The sequence below is a fragment of the Ornithodoros turicata genome, chromosome 1 (genome assembly GCF_037126465.1).
Source record: "Ornithodoros turicata isolate Travis chromosome 1, ASM3712646v1, whole genome shotgun sequence".
Classification (NCBI taxonomy): domain Eukaryota; kingdom Metazoa; phylum Arthropoda; class Arachnida; order Ixodida; family Argasidae; genus Ornithodoros; species Ornithodoros turicata.
In genome coordinates this window covers 169,650,878-169,669,502 of record NC_088201.1, presented here as the reverse complement: position 1 = coordinate 169,669,502, position 18,625 = coordinate 169,650,878, and the positions used below count along the sequence as shown (strand labels likewise).

The 18,625-nt window shown below is 51.9% G+C and overlaps 2 protein-coding genes and 1 pseudogene across 2 annotated transcripts; 1 reads left to right on the top strand and 2 right to left on the bottom strand.

Annotated features, from left to right (window-relative positions):
• Window positions 1-6,642: 6,642 nt before the first annotated feature.
• LOC135389625 (uncharacterized) lies at window positions 6,643-7,983 on the top strand. The gene has a single exon (XM_064619662.1). The coding sequence runs from the start codon at window positions 6,643-6,645 to the stop codon at window positions 7,981-7,983; it is 1,341 nt and encodes a 446-aa protein (XP_064475732.1).
• A 7,947-nt stretch (window positions 7,984-15,930) lies between these two features.
• Window positions 15,931-16,049, bottom strand: LOC135379911 (5S ribosomal RNA; annotated as a pseudogene).
• Window positions 16,050-17,214: 1,165 nt separating this feature from the next.
• Window positions 17,215-17,547, bottom strand: LOC135389619 (uncharacterized). Its single transcript, XM_064619655.1, has one exon. The coding sequence runs from the start codon at window positions 17,545-17,547 to the stop codon at window positions 17,215-17,217; it is 333 nt and encodes a 110-aa protein (XP_064475725.1).
• Between the last annotated feature and the right edge of the window lie 1,078 nt (window positions 17,548-18,625).

Below are 18,625 nucleotides of genomic sequence, written 5' to 3'. Positions count from 1 at the left end.
TCTTCAACTACGAGCCACCCAACACCTGCTGAACCAGCTCACCAGACTGAACAGGACAAGAACCGGAAGGGCGCTACTGCAGCGTCTAAGGGACCGACAACGGAGCCGTTTTTCATGTACACTTTTCACGCAGGACCAGCTGTTCCAGGCAATCCCACCAGTCCCCAGTCCAGACGCTCCATGGAGGCTCCTCGGGACCGCCATCCAGACAACACTGCCAGGCCTGCCACGGAAAAAGGACGTTCCGGATGCGGTAGCACAGTTCCTGGCCGCCGAGCGCCTTCATGAGAGCTACCAGGACTACCTGCACGTGTACACGGACGCCTCAGTCGACCCTGGACGACGCGCCTGCGCCCTGGCCTGCCACATCCCAGCAACACAGTTCTCCTGGGCTGAAGGATTGTCCGGACTCCTCTCCTCCACGGATGCAGAGCTCCTGGCGATCACGGAAGCCCTGGACATCATCGCCAAGACGAGCGCCACCAAAGCGGTTATCCTCACGGACTCCCGCGGGGCTCTGTCGAGGCTAAACAACCGTTATGAACACTGCCCTCTCTCTTTCAGAGCACACCAGAAGCTGCAACTCCTCCTGGCATCCGGTCATCGCATCGCGCTGCAGTGGATCCCATCCCACAAAGGCATCCCCGGCAACGAGATGGCGGACTCCCTGAGCAAGCAGGCAACCACCAAGACCCTGGTCCGCCAGGCACCATCTACCGCCAGCCAGGCCAAGAAGAGCATCACCCTTCCACTTGCGCAGCTTCCACCCGGACAAGCACACCGCGGATGGGACAGCACCCCCACCCTGCATCACGGCCGGCCTAACCAGGGACGAGGCATCGCTGCTGCTCAGGCTCCGTGCGTCGTGCGCCTTCACCCGGGCGTACGGCTTCATGATCGGCCAGGTCGACGACCCACGTTGCGGAACCTGCGGTGTCCAGGAGAGTGTTGCTCACCTTATCACCCGCTGCAGAGATACTGCTTCTCAGAGAGACCTTCTTTTTCAGAACCTGTCCAGCGCCGGCATCTCCGACCTCAGCCTGGTTAACCTGGTCTACCCCATGGGCCCTCGACACCATCGCCGACGCATCCAGAGGGAGCTGCTGCAGTTCCTGAGCTCTACCGGCCTGGACACCCGCCTGTAGCTGCCTCCCCCTGGACCTCCACCGCCTGACGCTGCCTAGGACAGCGTAGGACCTCAGGACCTGCCAGGACACCAAAGCCTCCCCTGACCTGACCTGACCCCAGGACTTCTCCAGCTGCCGCCGCCTCCTGACCTGCCTCACGTCACCCACGGCGTCACACGACCCAATGGACCTGCCAGTTCACCAAACCCACCCCTGACCTGACCCCTGGACTACTCCTGCACCTCCCTACGTCACACACGGCGTCTTTCGACCCCCTTGGACCTACCAGACACCATCAGCCACCCTCACCTGACCCCTGGACTACTTCTCCACCTGCTGCCGCCACCCTACACCGCCTTACATCACCAACGGCTTCGCACGACCCCCAAGGACCTGCCCGGACCCCATGAGCCACCCCTGGACTACTTCGCCACCTACCGCCGCCACCCTGCACCGCCCTACGTCCCCCACGGCGTCGCACGACCCCCACGGACCTGCCCGGAACCCGAGAGCCCGCCTGACTCCCCTCCAAGACCCCCCAACCTTGGGCTTTGCCACCCCGACCGCCCCTGACTGATTCCTCCTCTTCTGTCTCTTTCTCTCTCTCCCCCTCTCCCACCCCTTTCCCAGCGGGTGAAACTTGCCGTCGGTTTGGACAGGCAGACCTCCCCGTTTTTCTCCCTACGCCACCTCCTCCTCCTCCACCAGCCGCCGGCTCTAAAGCGAAACGCACCGCCTCGAAAATATTGTCGCCACCGGCGTGCCAGCTCGGAAGATCTCTCATTGGCTGCGCATTATATGTATAAATATTTGGATGTTCATTGGTGTAAAAAACTGGCGTCAGTTTCCTTTGCGCTGATTGGGCGAGAGTCATTTGACTGAGGAGCGAGCATCCGAACGCGCGAACCGCTCAACGGAAGCAGTCGAACGGAGGAGAAAGAAGAACGACATCGCGTCTGTCCGGCCACGCGTGTTCTCTTGGACTGCAACCGTTGTGCACGTAGACGCTACGGGGTAGTTTGAGGGTGTTGAATGCTTTAGATTTAGATTGCGGCGAACTGCTAATGTGAGAACGGAATGGCACATCCACCTGATCATCACAACAGCGAGAAGACGAACATGACATGGAATCCCTGCACTTCCAAAGGACCCAGAAATCGTCAGAGAGGAAGCCTGCACTCTTTCCGACGTACTGCAGGTGAACGGTAAGACAAGTTTGATTAGTTTTTTGTGACTGAAGGAAGTAATGCAGGTTTATCACTTTAAGTGTATTACGTACAACATTTACGAGTCACTCGGTACGTTAGCGGCGTTTCAATGTGCAGTGCATTGCCGTAACTTGTACGTTTCTGATATGCTGTTAATCAAATTATGTGTGGTTATGCTAGTTGCCCCTCATGCGCGTCGCAGCCGTTCATTCACTGTGATCTACGAACATTCGTGACAAATGCCTCGGTGTTCAAATACGAAATCAAGATAGATTGCCTATCATAGCAGTGATTTTTGTGCAGAGTTACGGATCATCAATATATTTTTTGTTTTGTTTTAGTTCTCCCGCAGCCATCGGCAACAACGACGCACATAGCTCAGCATTGGCTTTTGAACGGCCCTTGGATGTCGAAGCACCTAAAGCTCCAGTGAAGCATGTTACAAAACGTAAAAAGATATGTACTGTAGCTTTTTCGAGGCAGTTCTCGAGGACAAATAAAGTTGATTTGTTATACACAATCGCTTTTTGATTCTCTGCCTCGGGACAGCATGATCGTTGCTCTACAGCAAGACAGCAAGCGCCGAAGACAAACAAACCAACGGACAAGTCTGGAGGGGCAGGGGGGACGAGAGGAGAGACGAAAAACCCGAGCAGAGAAGGGGAAGGAGGTTGGGAAAGGAGGTCGGTCTGCGCATGCGCACTGGGCCTCAGCTTTTTTCCCGCGCAGCAGCTCGGGGACGCTGTGAGTGGCTCTTCGAGATCACGTGGTTTGGGCGCCCGCCATTTTCCCTGGACCATTGCGTAAACGGCAGCTTCCGGCGGATGGTTCCACTCTCACATTCCCCTCTTCGCTCTGGTTGAGTGAAGACGTGTTTCGCTACTTCCCTGCCTTGGAGGCCCGCTTGCACGCAAGCGGTCCCCATACCCAGTAAACAGCCCTTCTCAGGGCTTCATTTATCGTGTTTCCTGTGCTACTAGCAGGCCAGCTGAAAAGCATGGCTAGCGACATGGTTCCCGAGCACGCCCGAAGGCGAGGGACCCCTACTCGAGTATTGGTACAAGGAGGCGAGACTCCGCCGACTCCCCAGAAGAAGACGCGCAAGGTGAGGAGTGAAAGTTCTTCATCGGAAGCCTCGTCACGCTCTGTTAGTCAGAACCGCGACAAGGAGAGCCAGCACGAGAACATGGAAGATGACGACGGCTTCGTCACTGTTATTCACAAGAAAAACCGAAAAACTGGGATACCCGTCATACTCCGCCCGGTGAATTCGGGTGAATCCTTCCTGCACGCGAACCCCAACGTCATAGCAAAAGAGGTCCTCCAAGCCACACAGGAGACGATCAAAAGCCAGCGCATCGCCAAGGACGGAAGCCTCATCGTATCCGTTGCCTCCTTGCCTGCTGCAAAAGCTCTCCTAGCACTCACAAGCCTAGCTGCCATTGCCGTGACTACCCGTGTTGCCGATTCCTACGCCAGGAATGTTGGCAAGGTGATGGGCCTACGTGCCCGCTATACAGACGAGAAACTCCTCGAGTTCCTGCGTCCCATCGGAGTGATTGACATGCGGCGCCAGAAAGCCTTCCGTGAACGTGACAGTGGTGAAATGCAAGTGAAAAACTCAGCTAGCATAATCCTCACTGTCAAGTCTGACATCAAGATGCCCGAATCCATTGACACCTACAGGGTTCACGAGTATTTTTCGCCGACACAATGCCACAACTGTATGCGATTCGACCACCTTGCCAAGAACTGCAGAGGTTCAACCCGATGCAAAATCTGCGCCGGACCCCACAACCACCGTGAGTGCACCTCACGACGGGAAAAGAAGTGCGCCAACTGCCATGGGGCTCTCACGCTGCCACGTACGGCGGCCGTCTGCGCCGTAAAGCTGCCCTCGCAGCAGTGAAAGCTGAAGCCTATGGCGAGCCTACACCCAAGCAGCAGACGGGACGTGAAAAGGCCACAACAACGGCACAATCCAAAGCCATCGCAAACAAGCAACAAGCAATGCATCTGCCATTATCTTCCCAGAACTCACAGGAACAATTTCCTCCGCTCCCGCAAAGGCCGCCGAAGGTGAATCGTCAAAGAAAATTCTCTGGGAAAAGCTCCTCATCCCAACCAGCACCACAGCCCCCGAGAAGTGTGTGGGATGCTGCACAGCCTGCAGAACAGCGACAGCCCCCCGCAACCGCAAGTAGACGCGGCACACGCCCCAGCCATGCACAAGACGCACCTACTGAGTCTTCCCTGGTGCTGCAAATCATCCCCTTCTTGTTAGCAGCCCTCAAAGCAGTGGTTGCAAGTCTGCCCAACGCCAAAGAACTTCCCGAGGTGAAACAAGTCCAGACTTTCGAGGCAGACCTTCTACGAATCATCACTCAACCAGTCATTGATAAAGTGTGCAAGCGTGCTACCATTATGCAGTGGAACTGCAACAGCTTACAGGCCCGATCAAGTGACGTGCGCAATTTCCTACATCGCTATCCAATACCTGTGCTTGCGTTTGTGGAAGCCGACGTTCCTGCCTCCCACAGGATAGCCAATCATGGGATATATGTGTGTCCAGGTGCTAAAAGCCGTGTGTTAGTTGCCGTGGGAAAGGATATCCAATGGGTGCTCCTCCAGGCAGCGACGAGCACCATGATTGACTACGTCGCCGTCAAAGTGCGCACCTCTTCGAGAAGCTTCACAGTGATTGCAGTGTATATGCCTCCAGGACAAGCTACTGACCTTAATGCGATAAGGACAGTGACATCCTCCCTCTGTGCACCCCGCCATCATCTGTGGTGACATCAATGCTCACTCACCTTTATGGGGCAGTAGAAAAACGGACCGCAGAGGCCGTCAACTGGAAAAGCTTTTCATGAAATGTGATTTAGCGGTGCTGAATGACTGCTCACCTACGTTCCTGAGCGCCGCTACAGACGCTCGGGAGACTCAGCCCACTGGAGGGAGGCCAACGCCCTTCGTGAAAAAATTCGTAGGCGACTAAAAGCGCTGGTCAAGAAAAACTGGACAGACACCTGCTCTGCACTGGAACCATCGGCCCACCCGTCGAAGCTGTGGACCAAAAGCCTAAAGTCACTCCCAAAGCCGCTCTCCCCTTTCCGCGCCATAGCCCTCATGCACGGAGCCACTGAAGAATCGATTGCCCAGGAATTCCTAGCAACAGTAACAAGACCATCAATCGCTGCCTCAAACCCACTTCACACACAGTCTGCAAGGGCTGCGATTGTTCACATCAACGTAACCCAGCCAACTGCGTCCCCTGAACTGGACGCAGATTTCACCCTTTCAGAGCTCACCCAAGCAATTCAAAAGGCTGCTACCAAGAAATCTGCCCCCGGACTTGACAAAATCACGTATAAGCATCTAACAAACCTCGGACCGACCTCCACGGAGCACCTTCTGACGCTTTTCAACGAAATATGGCAGTCTGGGAACTTTCCACAAGAGTGGAAAACCGCACAAGTCATTCCTGTACTAAAGCCAGGCAAGCCAGCAACTGAAGTGAACTCCTACCGTCCGATAAGCATAACGAGTTGCGTTGGAAAGACAATGGAACGTATGGTGCTCACAAGAGTGCAGTGGTGGCTGGAAAAACGCAATTTTTTCCGGGAAGAACTCTCTGGTTTTCGAAGAGCGCGCTGTGCTTCAGACTGTGTAACTGACCTCATCTCCGACATTGAGCACAACATGGCCCTTTCCTACATCACCCTGGCGGCATTCCTAGACCTACGGCGGGCTTTTGACAGGGTGAGCCATCCCCATGTGCGCCAGGGACTTCTTCGTGCAGGAGTTGGAGGCCGCGCCTTCACCTGGATCTCCCAGTATATCTGTGACAGAACAGTTGTGATGAGGACAAGAGAAGGCAATACAGTACCAGTGTCATCTCAGCAGAGCCTGCCACAGGGGGGAGTGATGAGCCCCACTCTGTTCAACATCATCATGGCCGAATTGATCCCTTTGCTGCCAAAAGGGGTGAAGATCACTGTGTATGCCGACGACGTCTGCATGTGGGCGTACGGACGTTATCCCAGCCGATTTCAAGCGACCCTTGAGCTAGCACTGGAAACAGCTGCAACCTTCTTCCAAGAAAGAGCAATTGACCTCTCATCGGACAAAACTGTATACATCCCCTTCACTAAGAAGCGGTTGAAGAACTTCACCCTCAAGATACGAGGAGAAGAAATCGTGCGAGTAAACAGCCATAGGTTCTTGGGCGTCAACTGCACAAGACGCTAGCCTGGACCCCAGAGTTAAAAAAGCTGAAAAACAACACCAAGACGTACACCAACATCATGAGGATAATCGCAGGCCACGGGTGGGGCAGCACCAAGGCACTTTTCAACGTCCACCAAGCACTCATCCGACAGAGCCTGGCTCCTAGCATCCTCCACCTCAACAGCATCACCCCTACGCAGGAAAACAAGCTCAACAGCATCCTAGCAGCAAGCCTGAGAGTGTGCCTCGGTGTTCCCAGGACAAAAAGAGCCGCCCTGGTCATCGCTGAAGCCCGTGAACCCCCTGCAACTGTCCTGAGAAGCCAAGAGAAAGAAAGACAGCTGATCCGCTTACTGACAAGGCACACCGGCCACAGCCTCATCAAGAAAATTGAAAGCCGGTACAAATCTAGTGCAGCCGGCACGCTCAAACGCCTCCAAAGACAGCTTCCTAAAAGAAGACTCCACACCCTGAAGCAAGACAGGCCGCCCTGGCTCCTGCACAGGCCCAAAGTCCACGACACAATCCCAGGCATCACCAAAAAATCTGAAATCGATGCATCTGTACTGCTGACCCTCACGATGACATATATGGAGGAACGCCATGCGAGTGAAAACGTCATCTACACCGACGGATCAACGAAAGAAGGACGATCGGCCAGTGGTGTAGTGGTTGGTAACACCAGGAAAGGCTATAGGCTGTCCCATAGGACGTCGTCAACTGCCTCAGAACTGCACGGTATCCTTAAGGCCGTATGCTACATAAAGACGTGCAGCCCAGCAGACTGGCTGATCTGCACTAACTCTAAGCCATCACTGCAGTCAATCATCAGAGGAGACACCGAAAATTTCCTGCTCTACAGAATATTGACCGCCACAGACGACGCTACCCAAGGAGGCCATAGTGTGACATTCCAGTGGATCCCCTCACACTGCGGCATCCCCGGCAATGAGGATGCGGACATCTTAACGAAGGGAGCACTCGAAAAGACGAGGCTAAGTGCCATACCTTTCACGAAGGCTGACGCCAAACGCCACCTCGAACTGGGGACGCAGCAACGATCGATTTTGTGGTGGCGCAACAACCTCCGGCCAGGCGACTACCTCAGCCACATCGACCCTGACCTGGCCACAACCTTTCCACGAGGGCTCGACAGACGACTTCAAACCTCCCTCCACAGAATCCGGCTTGGTGCGCTCTACAGCAAAACGACCCTCTACCAGATGCGCAGTTCACCGACCCTGCTCTGCACAGCTTGCAACACTCCAGAGGATACTCTTCATGTCATCATGCAGTGCCCTGTTTTCCAGCGACAAAGGGATAAACTCCAAGCAACCATCAACAAAATGGATCGGCGACCATTCAGTTTTGTCAAGCTGCTTGGCGCATGGCCCAGTCAACAACAACAGGACAACTAAAGCCCTCCGCACCTTTCTTAAAGGGACTATGAAACGATCTTTTTCTTCGTTTCGTTCGAAAGAAGACATTTTTCTGAGTCTAGAACCGAAATTTTACTTTCGTCGCGCGAGCGGATTTCTCGGGAGCGAATTTAAACGGAGCGGCGAAGGGAGGACAGCTGGCGCCGCGCCGTGACGAGCTGCCGAGCGGAGACACAACGGGTAACTTGACGCGACCACGGCCGGCTCAGCAACACGTCATCGTGACGTGTTGCCGAGCCGAGGAATCCCGCCAGGAGCATGCGCCGTAGGATCCCGCGTATGCGTTCATCGGGAGTGGAAATCTCCATGACAGCAGCTTTCGAGCGATCGGCAGATTTCGGCAGTGGCGGCAGCCACAGCGCGAGCTCGCTGCATTACTTGCCATTGTGCAACACCGGTGACGTAACGGGGAACCGAAGAGCGGTCCGTACAGTTACACCATCGGCAGGGAAATATGCGCGGGAGAGGAGGAACGCGTAAGAGACATTTCCAGCGCGCGCTCCTCGCAGAGTGGAGCGATTTCGTCCGGAAAAATTTGTGGCATATTAGTTTCTCTGCGGGAAGAACAGTTTCCATCGAAAAAAAGTATGGGGGTTCGGGAAATTTCATAGTCCCTTTAAGGACACCGGAATATCTACCACCTTCTAACCCCATACCGCACCGCATGAAGAAGACCAGGACAAAACTGTGAAAGACAAGAGTGATGCCCAGAACAGAGCATCACAAGTGACAGCAGTGAAGTGATATACATCACTCAACATCCCAGAAGTGGAGCTGCAGGTGCCACCAATGGCTACCAAATAGCACCAACCCCCTCTCAGTTTTAGATAGATAGATAGACATTCCACTTCGAGTACGTTGTTGGAAGCACTGCCATCATGCCACCCCAACCTTCGTGCAAAGCGTTGAAGAAGGCCTGAACCAGCGTCTTTGAAGTGTTCCCAGCCCCTTCAGGGGCCCTGCTTCGTTGAACAGCACTATGGGATCCAAGGGAACCGAAGAGAAAGCATCCATAGGGAATATCGTTCCGTACCATCCACGGAGGGATGGATTCAACAGCGGGGGAGTAATGTGGACGAGGAAGAAGGGCCGACGGTGTTAGGTGGGGGAAGAAGACGAAAAAGGAATAAAGTTCTTCTAGAATGAGTCCCGGTTTGGGACGGTTGTATGCACTTGTGACTCCGTCGCTCATTGGGGAATTCTACAAGCACTTTTCAGTGCTACCATCCATCTTGCGTGTGCAGCCCCAGCTGTCTACTGGGGCGAGTGTGTGTGTGTGCAGTGTAACCTGAGCGCCCGTGTGAATTTAGGCTATCATACAGCCGAAGATGTCCACAGCCATGGAACTTTCCAAGGAAGGCGGCGACCCGACCTCTTCAAATGTAGCAGGTGGGACAGCCTCCACTCCTAAGAGACCTCGCTTTGAATCAGAGAACTCCTCCATTGAGTCGTTAATCGCAAACGAGGATCCACAAAAAATGAATGAGGGTAATGATGAGACTCCCTTCATAACGGTTGCCCATAAAAAGACCAGGAAAGGCGGAATTTCCGTCATTCTAACTCCCGTTAAGAAAGATGGTTGTTTCTTAACCGTAAACCCAAACACCCTAGCTAGTGAAGTGCTCTTAGCAACACAAGAGCGGATAAAGAGCTAGCGCATCTGTAAAGATGGCAGCCTTGTGATCACTGTTGGCTCTTTATCCGCCGCTAGAGCATTACTGAGCCTCACATGCCTAGGCAATCTGGCTCTGACTACTCGCATACCAGATTCCTACGCCGGATGGGGCCCAACTGGTCCTCCTGATAATCCCTTTCATTTTCACGGCACTCAAGGCTATCATACACTGTAAACTGAAAAACACCCTTATGGGTGTAAATGGCTTGTCCTATAACTCACACTACCACTTTTTACACCGTATGGTCTGGAACACCCTTTTTAGAGGGTGTATTCTGTGTAAAACACCCTTTGAAGGGGTGCTTTTCCTTGAAAATGCCTTGTTTTTCACCCTTTAAACACCCTTTTAGGAGGGTGTTTAACACTTTTACACCCTTTCGAAAGGATGTAAGCTCCCGCGGCAGCATGCCGAGCCATGCAGTCCGATGTTTTTGCTTGTATGGCAACAACCACCCTATAGAGACGGCACAGTTCCAGCCGTGGTTCCCCCGCAGAAAATAAACTGGAGCGCAGCGCGTCACTGGCAACCCTCATCGTCCTAGCAACACTGGGTGAGCAAAAAAAAACAATTAAAATAAAATGAAAGCAAAACAGTTGGACATGCGTAAGGGAAGAGATGAAGATCGCAACATCGTAACGCCGTCCGTGCTCGTGAAATGAGCGGCGTTACGATGCTGCCATCTTCAGACGATGCCAGTAATGAGCCCGGGCATCCCCGGTAGCCTAAATTGGCGTACCAGATTGATCATATACTGAAATACAGTTCGTTGGAGTACGTTCGCTAAGCTTAGTGCGACAAAACTCGTCTGTAACGGTGATGAAAATGTGTCTTTGCAATTAACACGTACACCTGTAACGAGTCAAAGATATTAGCGAGCTTCCTGACATCCCTCCCTGTCAAATATTGTGTTTTCAACTCAAGCTATCGTCTATGATGTGATTACCTAATGAGCGGAGCTGTCAAGCCAATGTAATTTTTTCTCTCACGAATGAAAACACCATTTTCAATACCAGTGTAGAAAGGGTGTATATAACGTAAACACCTTTTTCGACACCAGTGTTACTTGAAGGGTGTAAACGCATAAAAACACCCTTTTTGATACAGCACTTGGTGTAATAAAGAGTGTATTTTCTTACACCTTTTTAGCACCCTTTTTGCGGCGTTTGGTTAACCTTGTGGAATTAAAAAAGGTGTATTTGCTTAAAAACACCTTTTTTACCCAGAAAGGGTGTTTTTGAATTTACTGTGTAGCTGCAATGCCAAATGCCCGTTCTGTCCCTTGGGTACAGCAGGCCTTAGCGTTTGAGACGCAACTCCTCGACATCCTCTCTTCCAAACAACATGGGCAGTAAAAGCCTGACTCCCACACACAACCCTCTCACTAGAAACAGGTACTCCAGCACAACCATCTTTCAATGGAACTCGCACTGGATTAGTGGCAAAATCGGAGATTTCACGGAGTTCGTGAATCGCCATAAGTTCCCAATACTGTGCATCTCTAAAGCCAGGTTCCCCAAGCCTTTCTCCATTCCTGAATATCTTCTTTATGAATCAGCCAAAGCAAATCCTCCGAGCCGGTCCGCCATACTCATTAGAAATAACATACCTCACACTGTCCTTTCTATTGTTTCTTCTGACACTGTGGAACGTTGTGCTCTTCGAATCCGCCTTGGTAAGCTTCAGCTAACTCTCATAAGTGTGTACATTCAACCTAGATGTCCCATAGATAAATCCTCCTTAATAGCTACCGTCAACTCTTTGCCTCCTCCACACATACTATGTGGAGACTTTAATGCACATAACACAAACTAGGGTTCTAAGAAAACTGACAACAGGGGCATTGATATAGAAAAGCTCATGTGTACAACAAACCTCTGCATCAATAGCGACCGCGCCATAACCTTTCCCAGAATTGAAGCAGTTCTCGACATGACTCTGGTCTCTCAATCCATAGTCCAAAATATCCAATGTGTCACTGACATTGAAACCCATGGCTGTGACCATATCCCTCTCCTGCTCACAATTACGAGCCAATCACTAAAAGCGCGCAAACGCAAAGTCACAAAAATAAACTGGGGACGCTTTCGTTGCGATGCAGAGAACATCACTGAGGGGAGCACAGATCCTCAGGAATTCATAAATCTGCTCCAGGACTGTCTCACCAAGAACACTAAATCCTTTGTTGTCCTTGAACGTGTGGGTTACATTAATGGAGAATACGAGCGCCTTCGGGTCGCCAGGAGGAGGGCTGAACGACGTGCTAGGAAAACAAAAAATCCTGTACACATACGTGAAGCTAATCAAATTCAAGCAAAAATCCGCCGCCTCTTGCAAAAACTGTCACAGAACACATGGAAGCATTTCAGTGAGGGTCTTTGCAAAAAATGAACTCTGACAGAACTTTACCAACACGTAAAACGGAAACGAGACTTGCCACAACAGGAACAGCCATTTACTGCACTTTCCCTTTCCACCGGCACTCCCATTCTTCAGCTCGCAGATCAATACTGCCACAAACACTCACGGCAGGCTGCACGCCTTCTCCCTCTGAGTACCCAGAGCTGCCTGCAACCAAAACAAAGAAACACAACGAACTGGATGATGATTTTTCACTCAGTGTGCTTAGGAGAGCATTAGAGACCTGTCCAAAGCACTCCTCCGCCGGACCTGACGACATTACATATGAAGCATTAAGAAATCTAGGTGAAGAAGCCCTGTGGCACCTCCTGGGCATTTTTAACAACATATGGGAAACGGGAAACATACCAGACGAATGAAAATTTCCAACATCAGACCAATACAAAAACCAGACAAACTGCCAACCAGTCTGGACGCTTTCAGGCCAATTGCACTTAATAGCTGTATTGGCAAGGTCTTGGAAAAATGGTCAAAATCCGTCTCGAATGGTTCCTAGAAAATAACTACATATATCCAGAATGTATGACGGGTTTCAGGAAACACCGTGGCACAATAGACTCTTTAATAGATATTATCTCATCAGTCCAACACCAGAAATCCGTATGGAACTTTTCTGCTGCAGTTTTCCTAGATATTCGAAAGGCGTTCGATTCCATAGCACACTCTGCCATTCTGAAGGACATATTGCGAATTGGAATCAGAGGCCGACTGTACCAATACATAAACAGCTACCTAACAAACCGACAAATATACATGGCAACTACAGATGGCGACAGCTCCTTACACAAGGTAAACACAAGAGTCACTCAAGGAGGCATCATAAGTCCAATACTGTTCAACACAGCCATGCTATATCTACGCTGATGATATATGCATATGGGTTGCTCACCACAACGCCTCAGTCTCGTGGCCCGCCTACAAGCGGCGGTGAGCACAACTGCGCATTATCTCAGCTTACGTGGAATGAACATCTCAATAGACAGAGCGGTCATGCTACCGTTCACACAACGTCCATTCCACAAGTACCCTATCAAAATAAACAGCACTCCAATAGCAATCAAAACAAAGCACAAATCATCGGGGTTACAAAAGACCGACTCCTCAGCTGGGCACCGGAAATACGCTCCATCCAACGAAAAACAGCTGGATACATGAACATCCCTAGAAGTATCCCTATTGAAAAATACTTCAGAAAATCTTACAAAAGAAATCTCTCAGACTGCTGAAGGAATTTCTATGAGGTTATGAGACTAAATCTTACAAAATTTCCCTCAGAGTTTCTCACAGGGATCCTGTAGGATTCCAGGGAGGATTTCTTACAGGCAGGGGCAATGCAGCTTTCTTACAGGGCTTCTTACAGGGTGGCCTGTGAGGCTTTCTCACAGGATTTCATACAGGCCTCGAGACCCGCAAGAAAGCCTCTGAGAAAGTGTAATGGGCCACCTTGCAAGAAACATCCTAAGAAAGCTGCACTGCCACGTATGATAATTGAAGGATCCCATACTTACTTGCTGAGAAGTATTGAGAGTAAGTCGCATGCCGTCACTGTAAGGAATGTTGCAGAACATTTGTGGCCCAGCCAGTAAGTTCAGAAAGGCATGACCCAACGCATTGTACACGTACTTGAAATGTCCAATGCGACGACCAAGAAATTTCTTCATGTGATTATGACAAGTTTATGTTTCGCACATTGGGAACGCGTAGGCTTTCTTCCGTAAAAGCATCATCCAACTTTCTCGAGACGAGAATGGGTTACGACCACGTACTCGAATCCAATGCGTTTTCCCGCTGGCTGCCGCTTCTTCCGAGTTTAACCTAGACGAAACAGCATTTTAAAAAGCACGGTTAAAACAACATGTGTGTGCGTGAGAGATAGGCATAGAAATATGTAACATACCGTTTGCCCAAAGCACAGTTGCTATAACCATCTCACTGCATTCTACCTTCCGATCCACAGAGTACGTGCGAACAGGGGTAAAGACGCATAAAGAATGAGAATGCGTAGTACGGACGAATATATACCACACACACACGTGCTACATACCCCAAAAGCGACGAAAATCCTGAATTCCTGGTGAGATTTGCATGAGATGCTTAGCTGCGTCCATGCGCTTCATCGTTTCAAAGCAGACTAACGAACTTGCTGGCAGTTGGAATAAACGCTGTTTCTGAATCGCGCTGTTTTCTCATAGAAATCACAAGGCCAGACCCTGAATTATCCCACAGGATATTTTTACATTGGTGTGCCTGTGATGATATGTATTCGAATCTGCATCCTTTGTGGGAAATTCAGAGAGACGAAGACGCTTCTGTAAGAAATTCTGAAGGAATGCTATGTTTCTATGAGATTTTCTGAAGTATTTTTCAATAGGGATGGCAGGACCTACGTGGGGACCCCGAGGCACATCCTAATGCAGATTTATCGCACTCTAATACTCTCCAACTTGAGATACAGTCTACCTTTGTTATTGCGGGTGGCTAAAACAAATCTTAAGAAACTCAGCCAAACTCAGGCCTCAGGGCTGAGACTTGTTCTTGGAGTCCCTCACACGACAAGACATTCAGCACTCCTAGAAGAAGCACGAGAAATACCCATCTCCTTGCTTATCACACACTAAAGGTACATCTACGTCATAAAACCGCGCACGTTAAGCATCCTCTAGCCAATCCTGGCACCCAGCGAATGGGCTCAGAAGCGAGCAAAACAATGCTTCAGTTCCATCCATACCTGCCGACGGATTTCCGACCTGCAAAAAGGGATACCATGCCACCACGGAGGCTCACAACACCTGAAGTCCAGTCACGAATCCCCGGGATGCCAAAAAAGTCAGAAACAGCAACATCTGTAGTCACACAGCTAGGACTTGAAAGGATAGCTGAGCTCCAGGATAGGCTAACGCTCATCTACACAGACGGCTCCACTACAGATCTGGGTTCAACCTCTGCAGTATATTTCCCACACAAGGAGGCTATCCTGTCCCACAAGCTAAGCCACAGAACTTCCTCAACAGCAGCTGAGCTGCACACCATCCTCACCGCCCTCAAACTTATCCAAACAGAAGAACACCCCACAGAATGGGCTATACTCACTGACTCCCAATCTGCAATAGCAGCTGTTTCCTCTCCCAAAGAGTCAGAATGTCCCTCCCTGGAGAAGGAAATACGCACATTCCATACAAGCTCAATCTATGCTGGCCACTCAGTCCTTCTACAGTGGATCCCAGGGCACACCAACATACCTGGAAACGAAATAGCTGATAAAGCAGCTGGCGACGCACGCGCGTTAGATACAACAACAGCAATACCTCTTTCAAAGTCAGACAACAGAGCAATAATCCGGGAAATTACAAAGGCTCAGATCGATCAACTATATCAGGATCCTGAATGGAGAAACAGAAGATTGACCCATCTGACCCATGTAGAAAAAACCCAAAAGCTCTTGTGTGTGTGTGTGCGCGCGCGTCTGTCTGTGCGCGCCTGACTCTTTGCTTTTCTTTATTTATGTATGTATTTATTTACCGGTGTGCTCTCTTTTCTTTCGTGGGCGCCGTTTTGTGTGGTGCGACGCCACGGCAGAATAATAATAATACTAAAAAGGGAGGGAGCGACATAAATTAGCAGACAAGCGGGAGTGATAGAGACACAACAAATCAATCAATAAATACGCAAACACACTGCGCACGAAGCTGCAACCGTTGCGCTCCCGCTACTGACGCGCGGAGTGCGAAAACAATCGTGGAAATTAAAGGAATAAAAAGCATAACAGGAGGCACAGTTGCAGGCAGCGAAAATCATGGGGACACAATCAATGACTAGGAAAAAAAGAAAAGGATGCCATCAGCACTCTGTGTTCCCAGGTGGGAACCCTCCCAAGTACTGACCGAGCCCAATGCTGCTTAGCTTCGGTAATCGGACGAGAACCGGCGTATTCAGCATGGCATGACCGATGGCGAGAGGGCATGCTTAACTCCACTAGTTGTATCGTGCGCTCGCGGACGAGCGCAGTTGAACGCGCTTTTGTTGAAGGATGCCAGTGAAAAGGTTAGCCAGCCACGGTACTCGAACCAACAACGCAACAACGCATTTCCATCGCGCTTTGGTTGTCCCGGCACGCGGTTACGTTGGTATTTCGGCGACGAGATAAACCAAGCAGCTCGCGCCTAGTTTGTGGGACTACTGCATGGTTACGAGCAATGATAACCGCTGTCATGATAGTGACGATAATACTAACAACGACAATAACAAGAAAGAGAGAAGCGGCGCGTAGCGGGAATGGCTTGTAGAAGCGGTGTGGAGTTGAATTTTGGAGAACGCGGCTCTACTACGTTGCGGTTTTCGGAGGGAATGGGACGGACGGAAAAATAAATATATAAATGAATAAACAAACAAACAAACTGATAAATAAATAAACAGACAGACAGACAGAACAGTAAAGCGAGTACACGTGGGGGCGGAGTGGAGTGGCGTAGAGAGAAAACGGGGAGGTCTGTTCAGCCGCTTGGAAAAGGGTGGGAGAGGAGGGAGGGAAAGAGAGGGAAGAGAAGGAATCAGTCAGGGGTGGTCGGGGTGGCAGAGGTCCAAGGTTGCTGGGGTGGTCTTGGGGGGTATGGATGAGTCAATCAGGCTCTCGGGGTCCGGGCAGGTTCAAGGGGTCGTACGACGCCGTGGGTGACGTAAGGCGGTGGAGGATGGCGGCGGCAGCTGGAGAAGTGGTCCTGGGGTCAGGTCAGGGGCGGCTTTTGGTGTCCTGGCAGCTCCTGGGGTCCTATGCTGTCCTAGGCAGCGTCAGGCGGTGGAAGTCCGAAGGGTGGCAGCTACAGGCGGGTGTCCAGGCTGGTAGAGCTCAGGAACTGCAGCAGCTCCCTCTGGATACGTCGGCGATGGTGTCGTGGGCCCATGGGGTAGACCAGGTTAACCAGGCTGTGATCGGTGATGCTGGCGCGGGACAGGTTCTGAAAAAGAAGATCTCTGCAGCGGGTGATTAAGTGAGCAAGACTCTCCTGGACACCGCAGGTTCCGCAGCGTGGGTCGTCGACCAGGCCGATCGTGAAGCCGTACGCCCGGGTGAAGGCGCACGACGCACGGAGCCTGAGCAGCAGCGATGCCTCGTCCCTGGTTAGGCCGGGTGTGATGCAGGGTGGGGGTGCTGTCCCATCCGCCGTGGGTTTGTCCGGCTGGAAGCGCGCACGTGGAGGGCGATGCGCTTCTTAGCCTGGCTGGTGGTAGATGGTGCCTGTCGGACCATGGTCTTGGTGGTGGCCTGCTTGCTCAGGGAGTCCGCCATCTCGTTGCCGGGGATGCCTTTGTGGGATGGGATCCACTGCAGCACGATGCGGTGACTGGATGCCAGGAGGAGCTGCAGCTTCTGGTGTGCTCTGAAAGAGAGAGGGCAGTGTTCATAACGATTGTTTAGCCTCGACAGAGCCCCGCGAGAGTCCGTGAGGATCATCGCTTTGGTGGCGCTCGTCTTGGCGATGATGTCCAGGGCTTCCGTGATCGCCAGGAGTTCTGCTTCCGTGGAGGACAGGGATCCGAACAATCCTTCGGCTCAGGAGAACTGTGTTGCTGGGATGTGGCAGGCCAGGGCGCAGGCGCGTCGCCCAGGGTAGACTGAGGCGTCCGTGTACACCTGCAGGTAGTCCTAGTAGCTCTCATGAAGGCGTTCGGCGGCCAGGAACTGTGCCATCGTATCCGGAACGTCCTTTTTCCGTGTCAGGCCTGGCAGTGTCGTGTGGATCGCGGTCCCGAGGTGCCTCCATGGAGCATCTGGACTGGGGACTAGTGGGATGGGTTGGAACAGCTGGTCCTGCGTGAAAAGTGTACACGAAAAACCGCTGCGTTGTCGGTCCCTTAGACGCTGCAGTAACGCCCTTCCGGTTGTTGTCCTGTTCAGTCTGGTGAGCTGGTTCAGCAGGTGTTGGGTGGCTCGAAGTTGGAGAGGGAGAGCGGCAGCCTCGGCGTACACAGTGACGTTCCGCGCCCCAGGTGGGAGTCCAAGAGCCAGCTTCAGTCCGCGATGGTGAAGCAGTTCCAGGGATTCCAGCGCTGATTTGCTGGGCTTGGCGTAGGGGAGTCCGAACAGCATCCGTGCGGTTGTGGTGGCGTTGTGGATGGTCAGGAGGGTCCTCTGGGGGCAGCCGGAGTGCCGTCCGCTGAGTCGCTTGGTCACGTTCAGGGTTGTCTAGCATCTGGTCTGGAGGTCCATGACGAGTGGCGCCCAGGAACACCTGGACTCTAAGGTTACTCCGAGAAAACGGTGGACACGTACCTGTTCAAGTGGTGTGTTTTCCATCAGGATCGGTTCGGGCAGTGTACACCAGTTTGCCGTGGAACCAAGCAGCATGACCCTGGTCTTTTCTGCTGACGGGGTGAGTCCGAGGCCACGGATATACTCAGTCGTAGTATCCACGCCCTTCTGGATCGTCTTCCCCACTTTCTAGGGGTCCTTGCCGTTGGTCCACAGGCAGATGTCGTCCGCGTAGATGAGAGTTGCAGGGGAGGTGTTGTTGCTGGTAGGGCCTTGGGGA

What these genes read in the sequence shown, in the direction of transcription:
- LOC135389625 (XM_064619662.1), top strand. Translation starts at nt 6,643, where the DNA reads ATGAGGATAATCGCAGGCCACGGGTGGGGCAGCACCAAGGCACTTTTC.
- LOC135389619 (XM_064619655.1), bottom strand. Translation starts at nt 17,547, where the DNA reads ATGATCCTCACGGACTCTCGCGGGGCTCTGTCGAGGCTAAACAATCGT.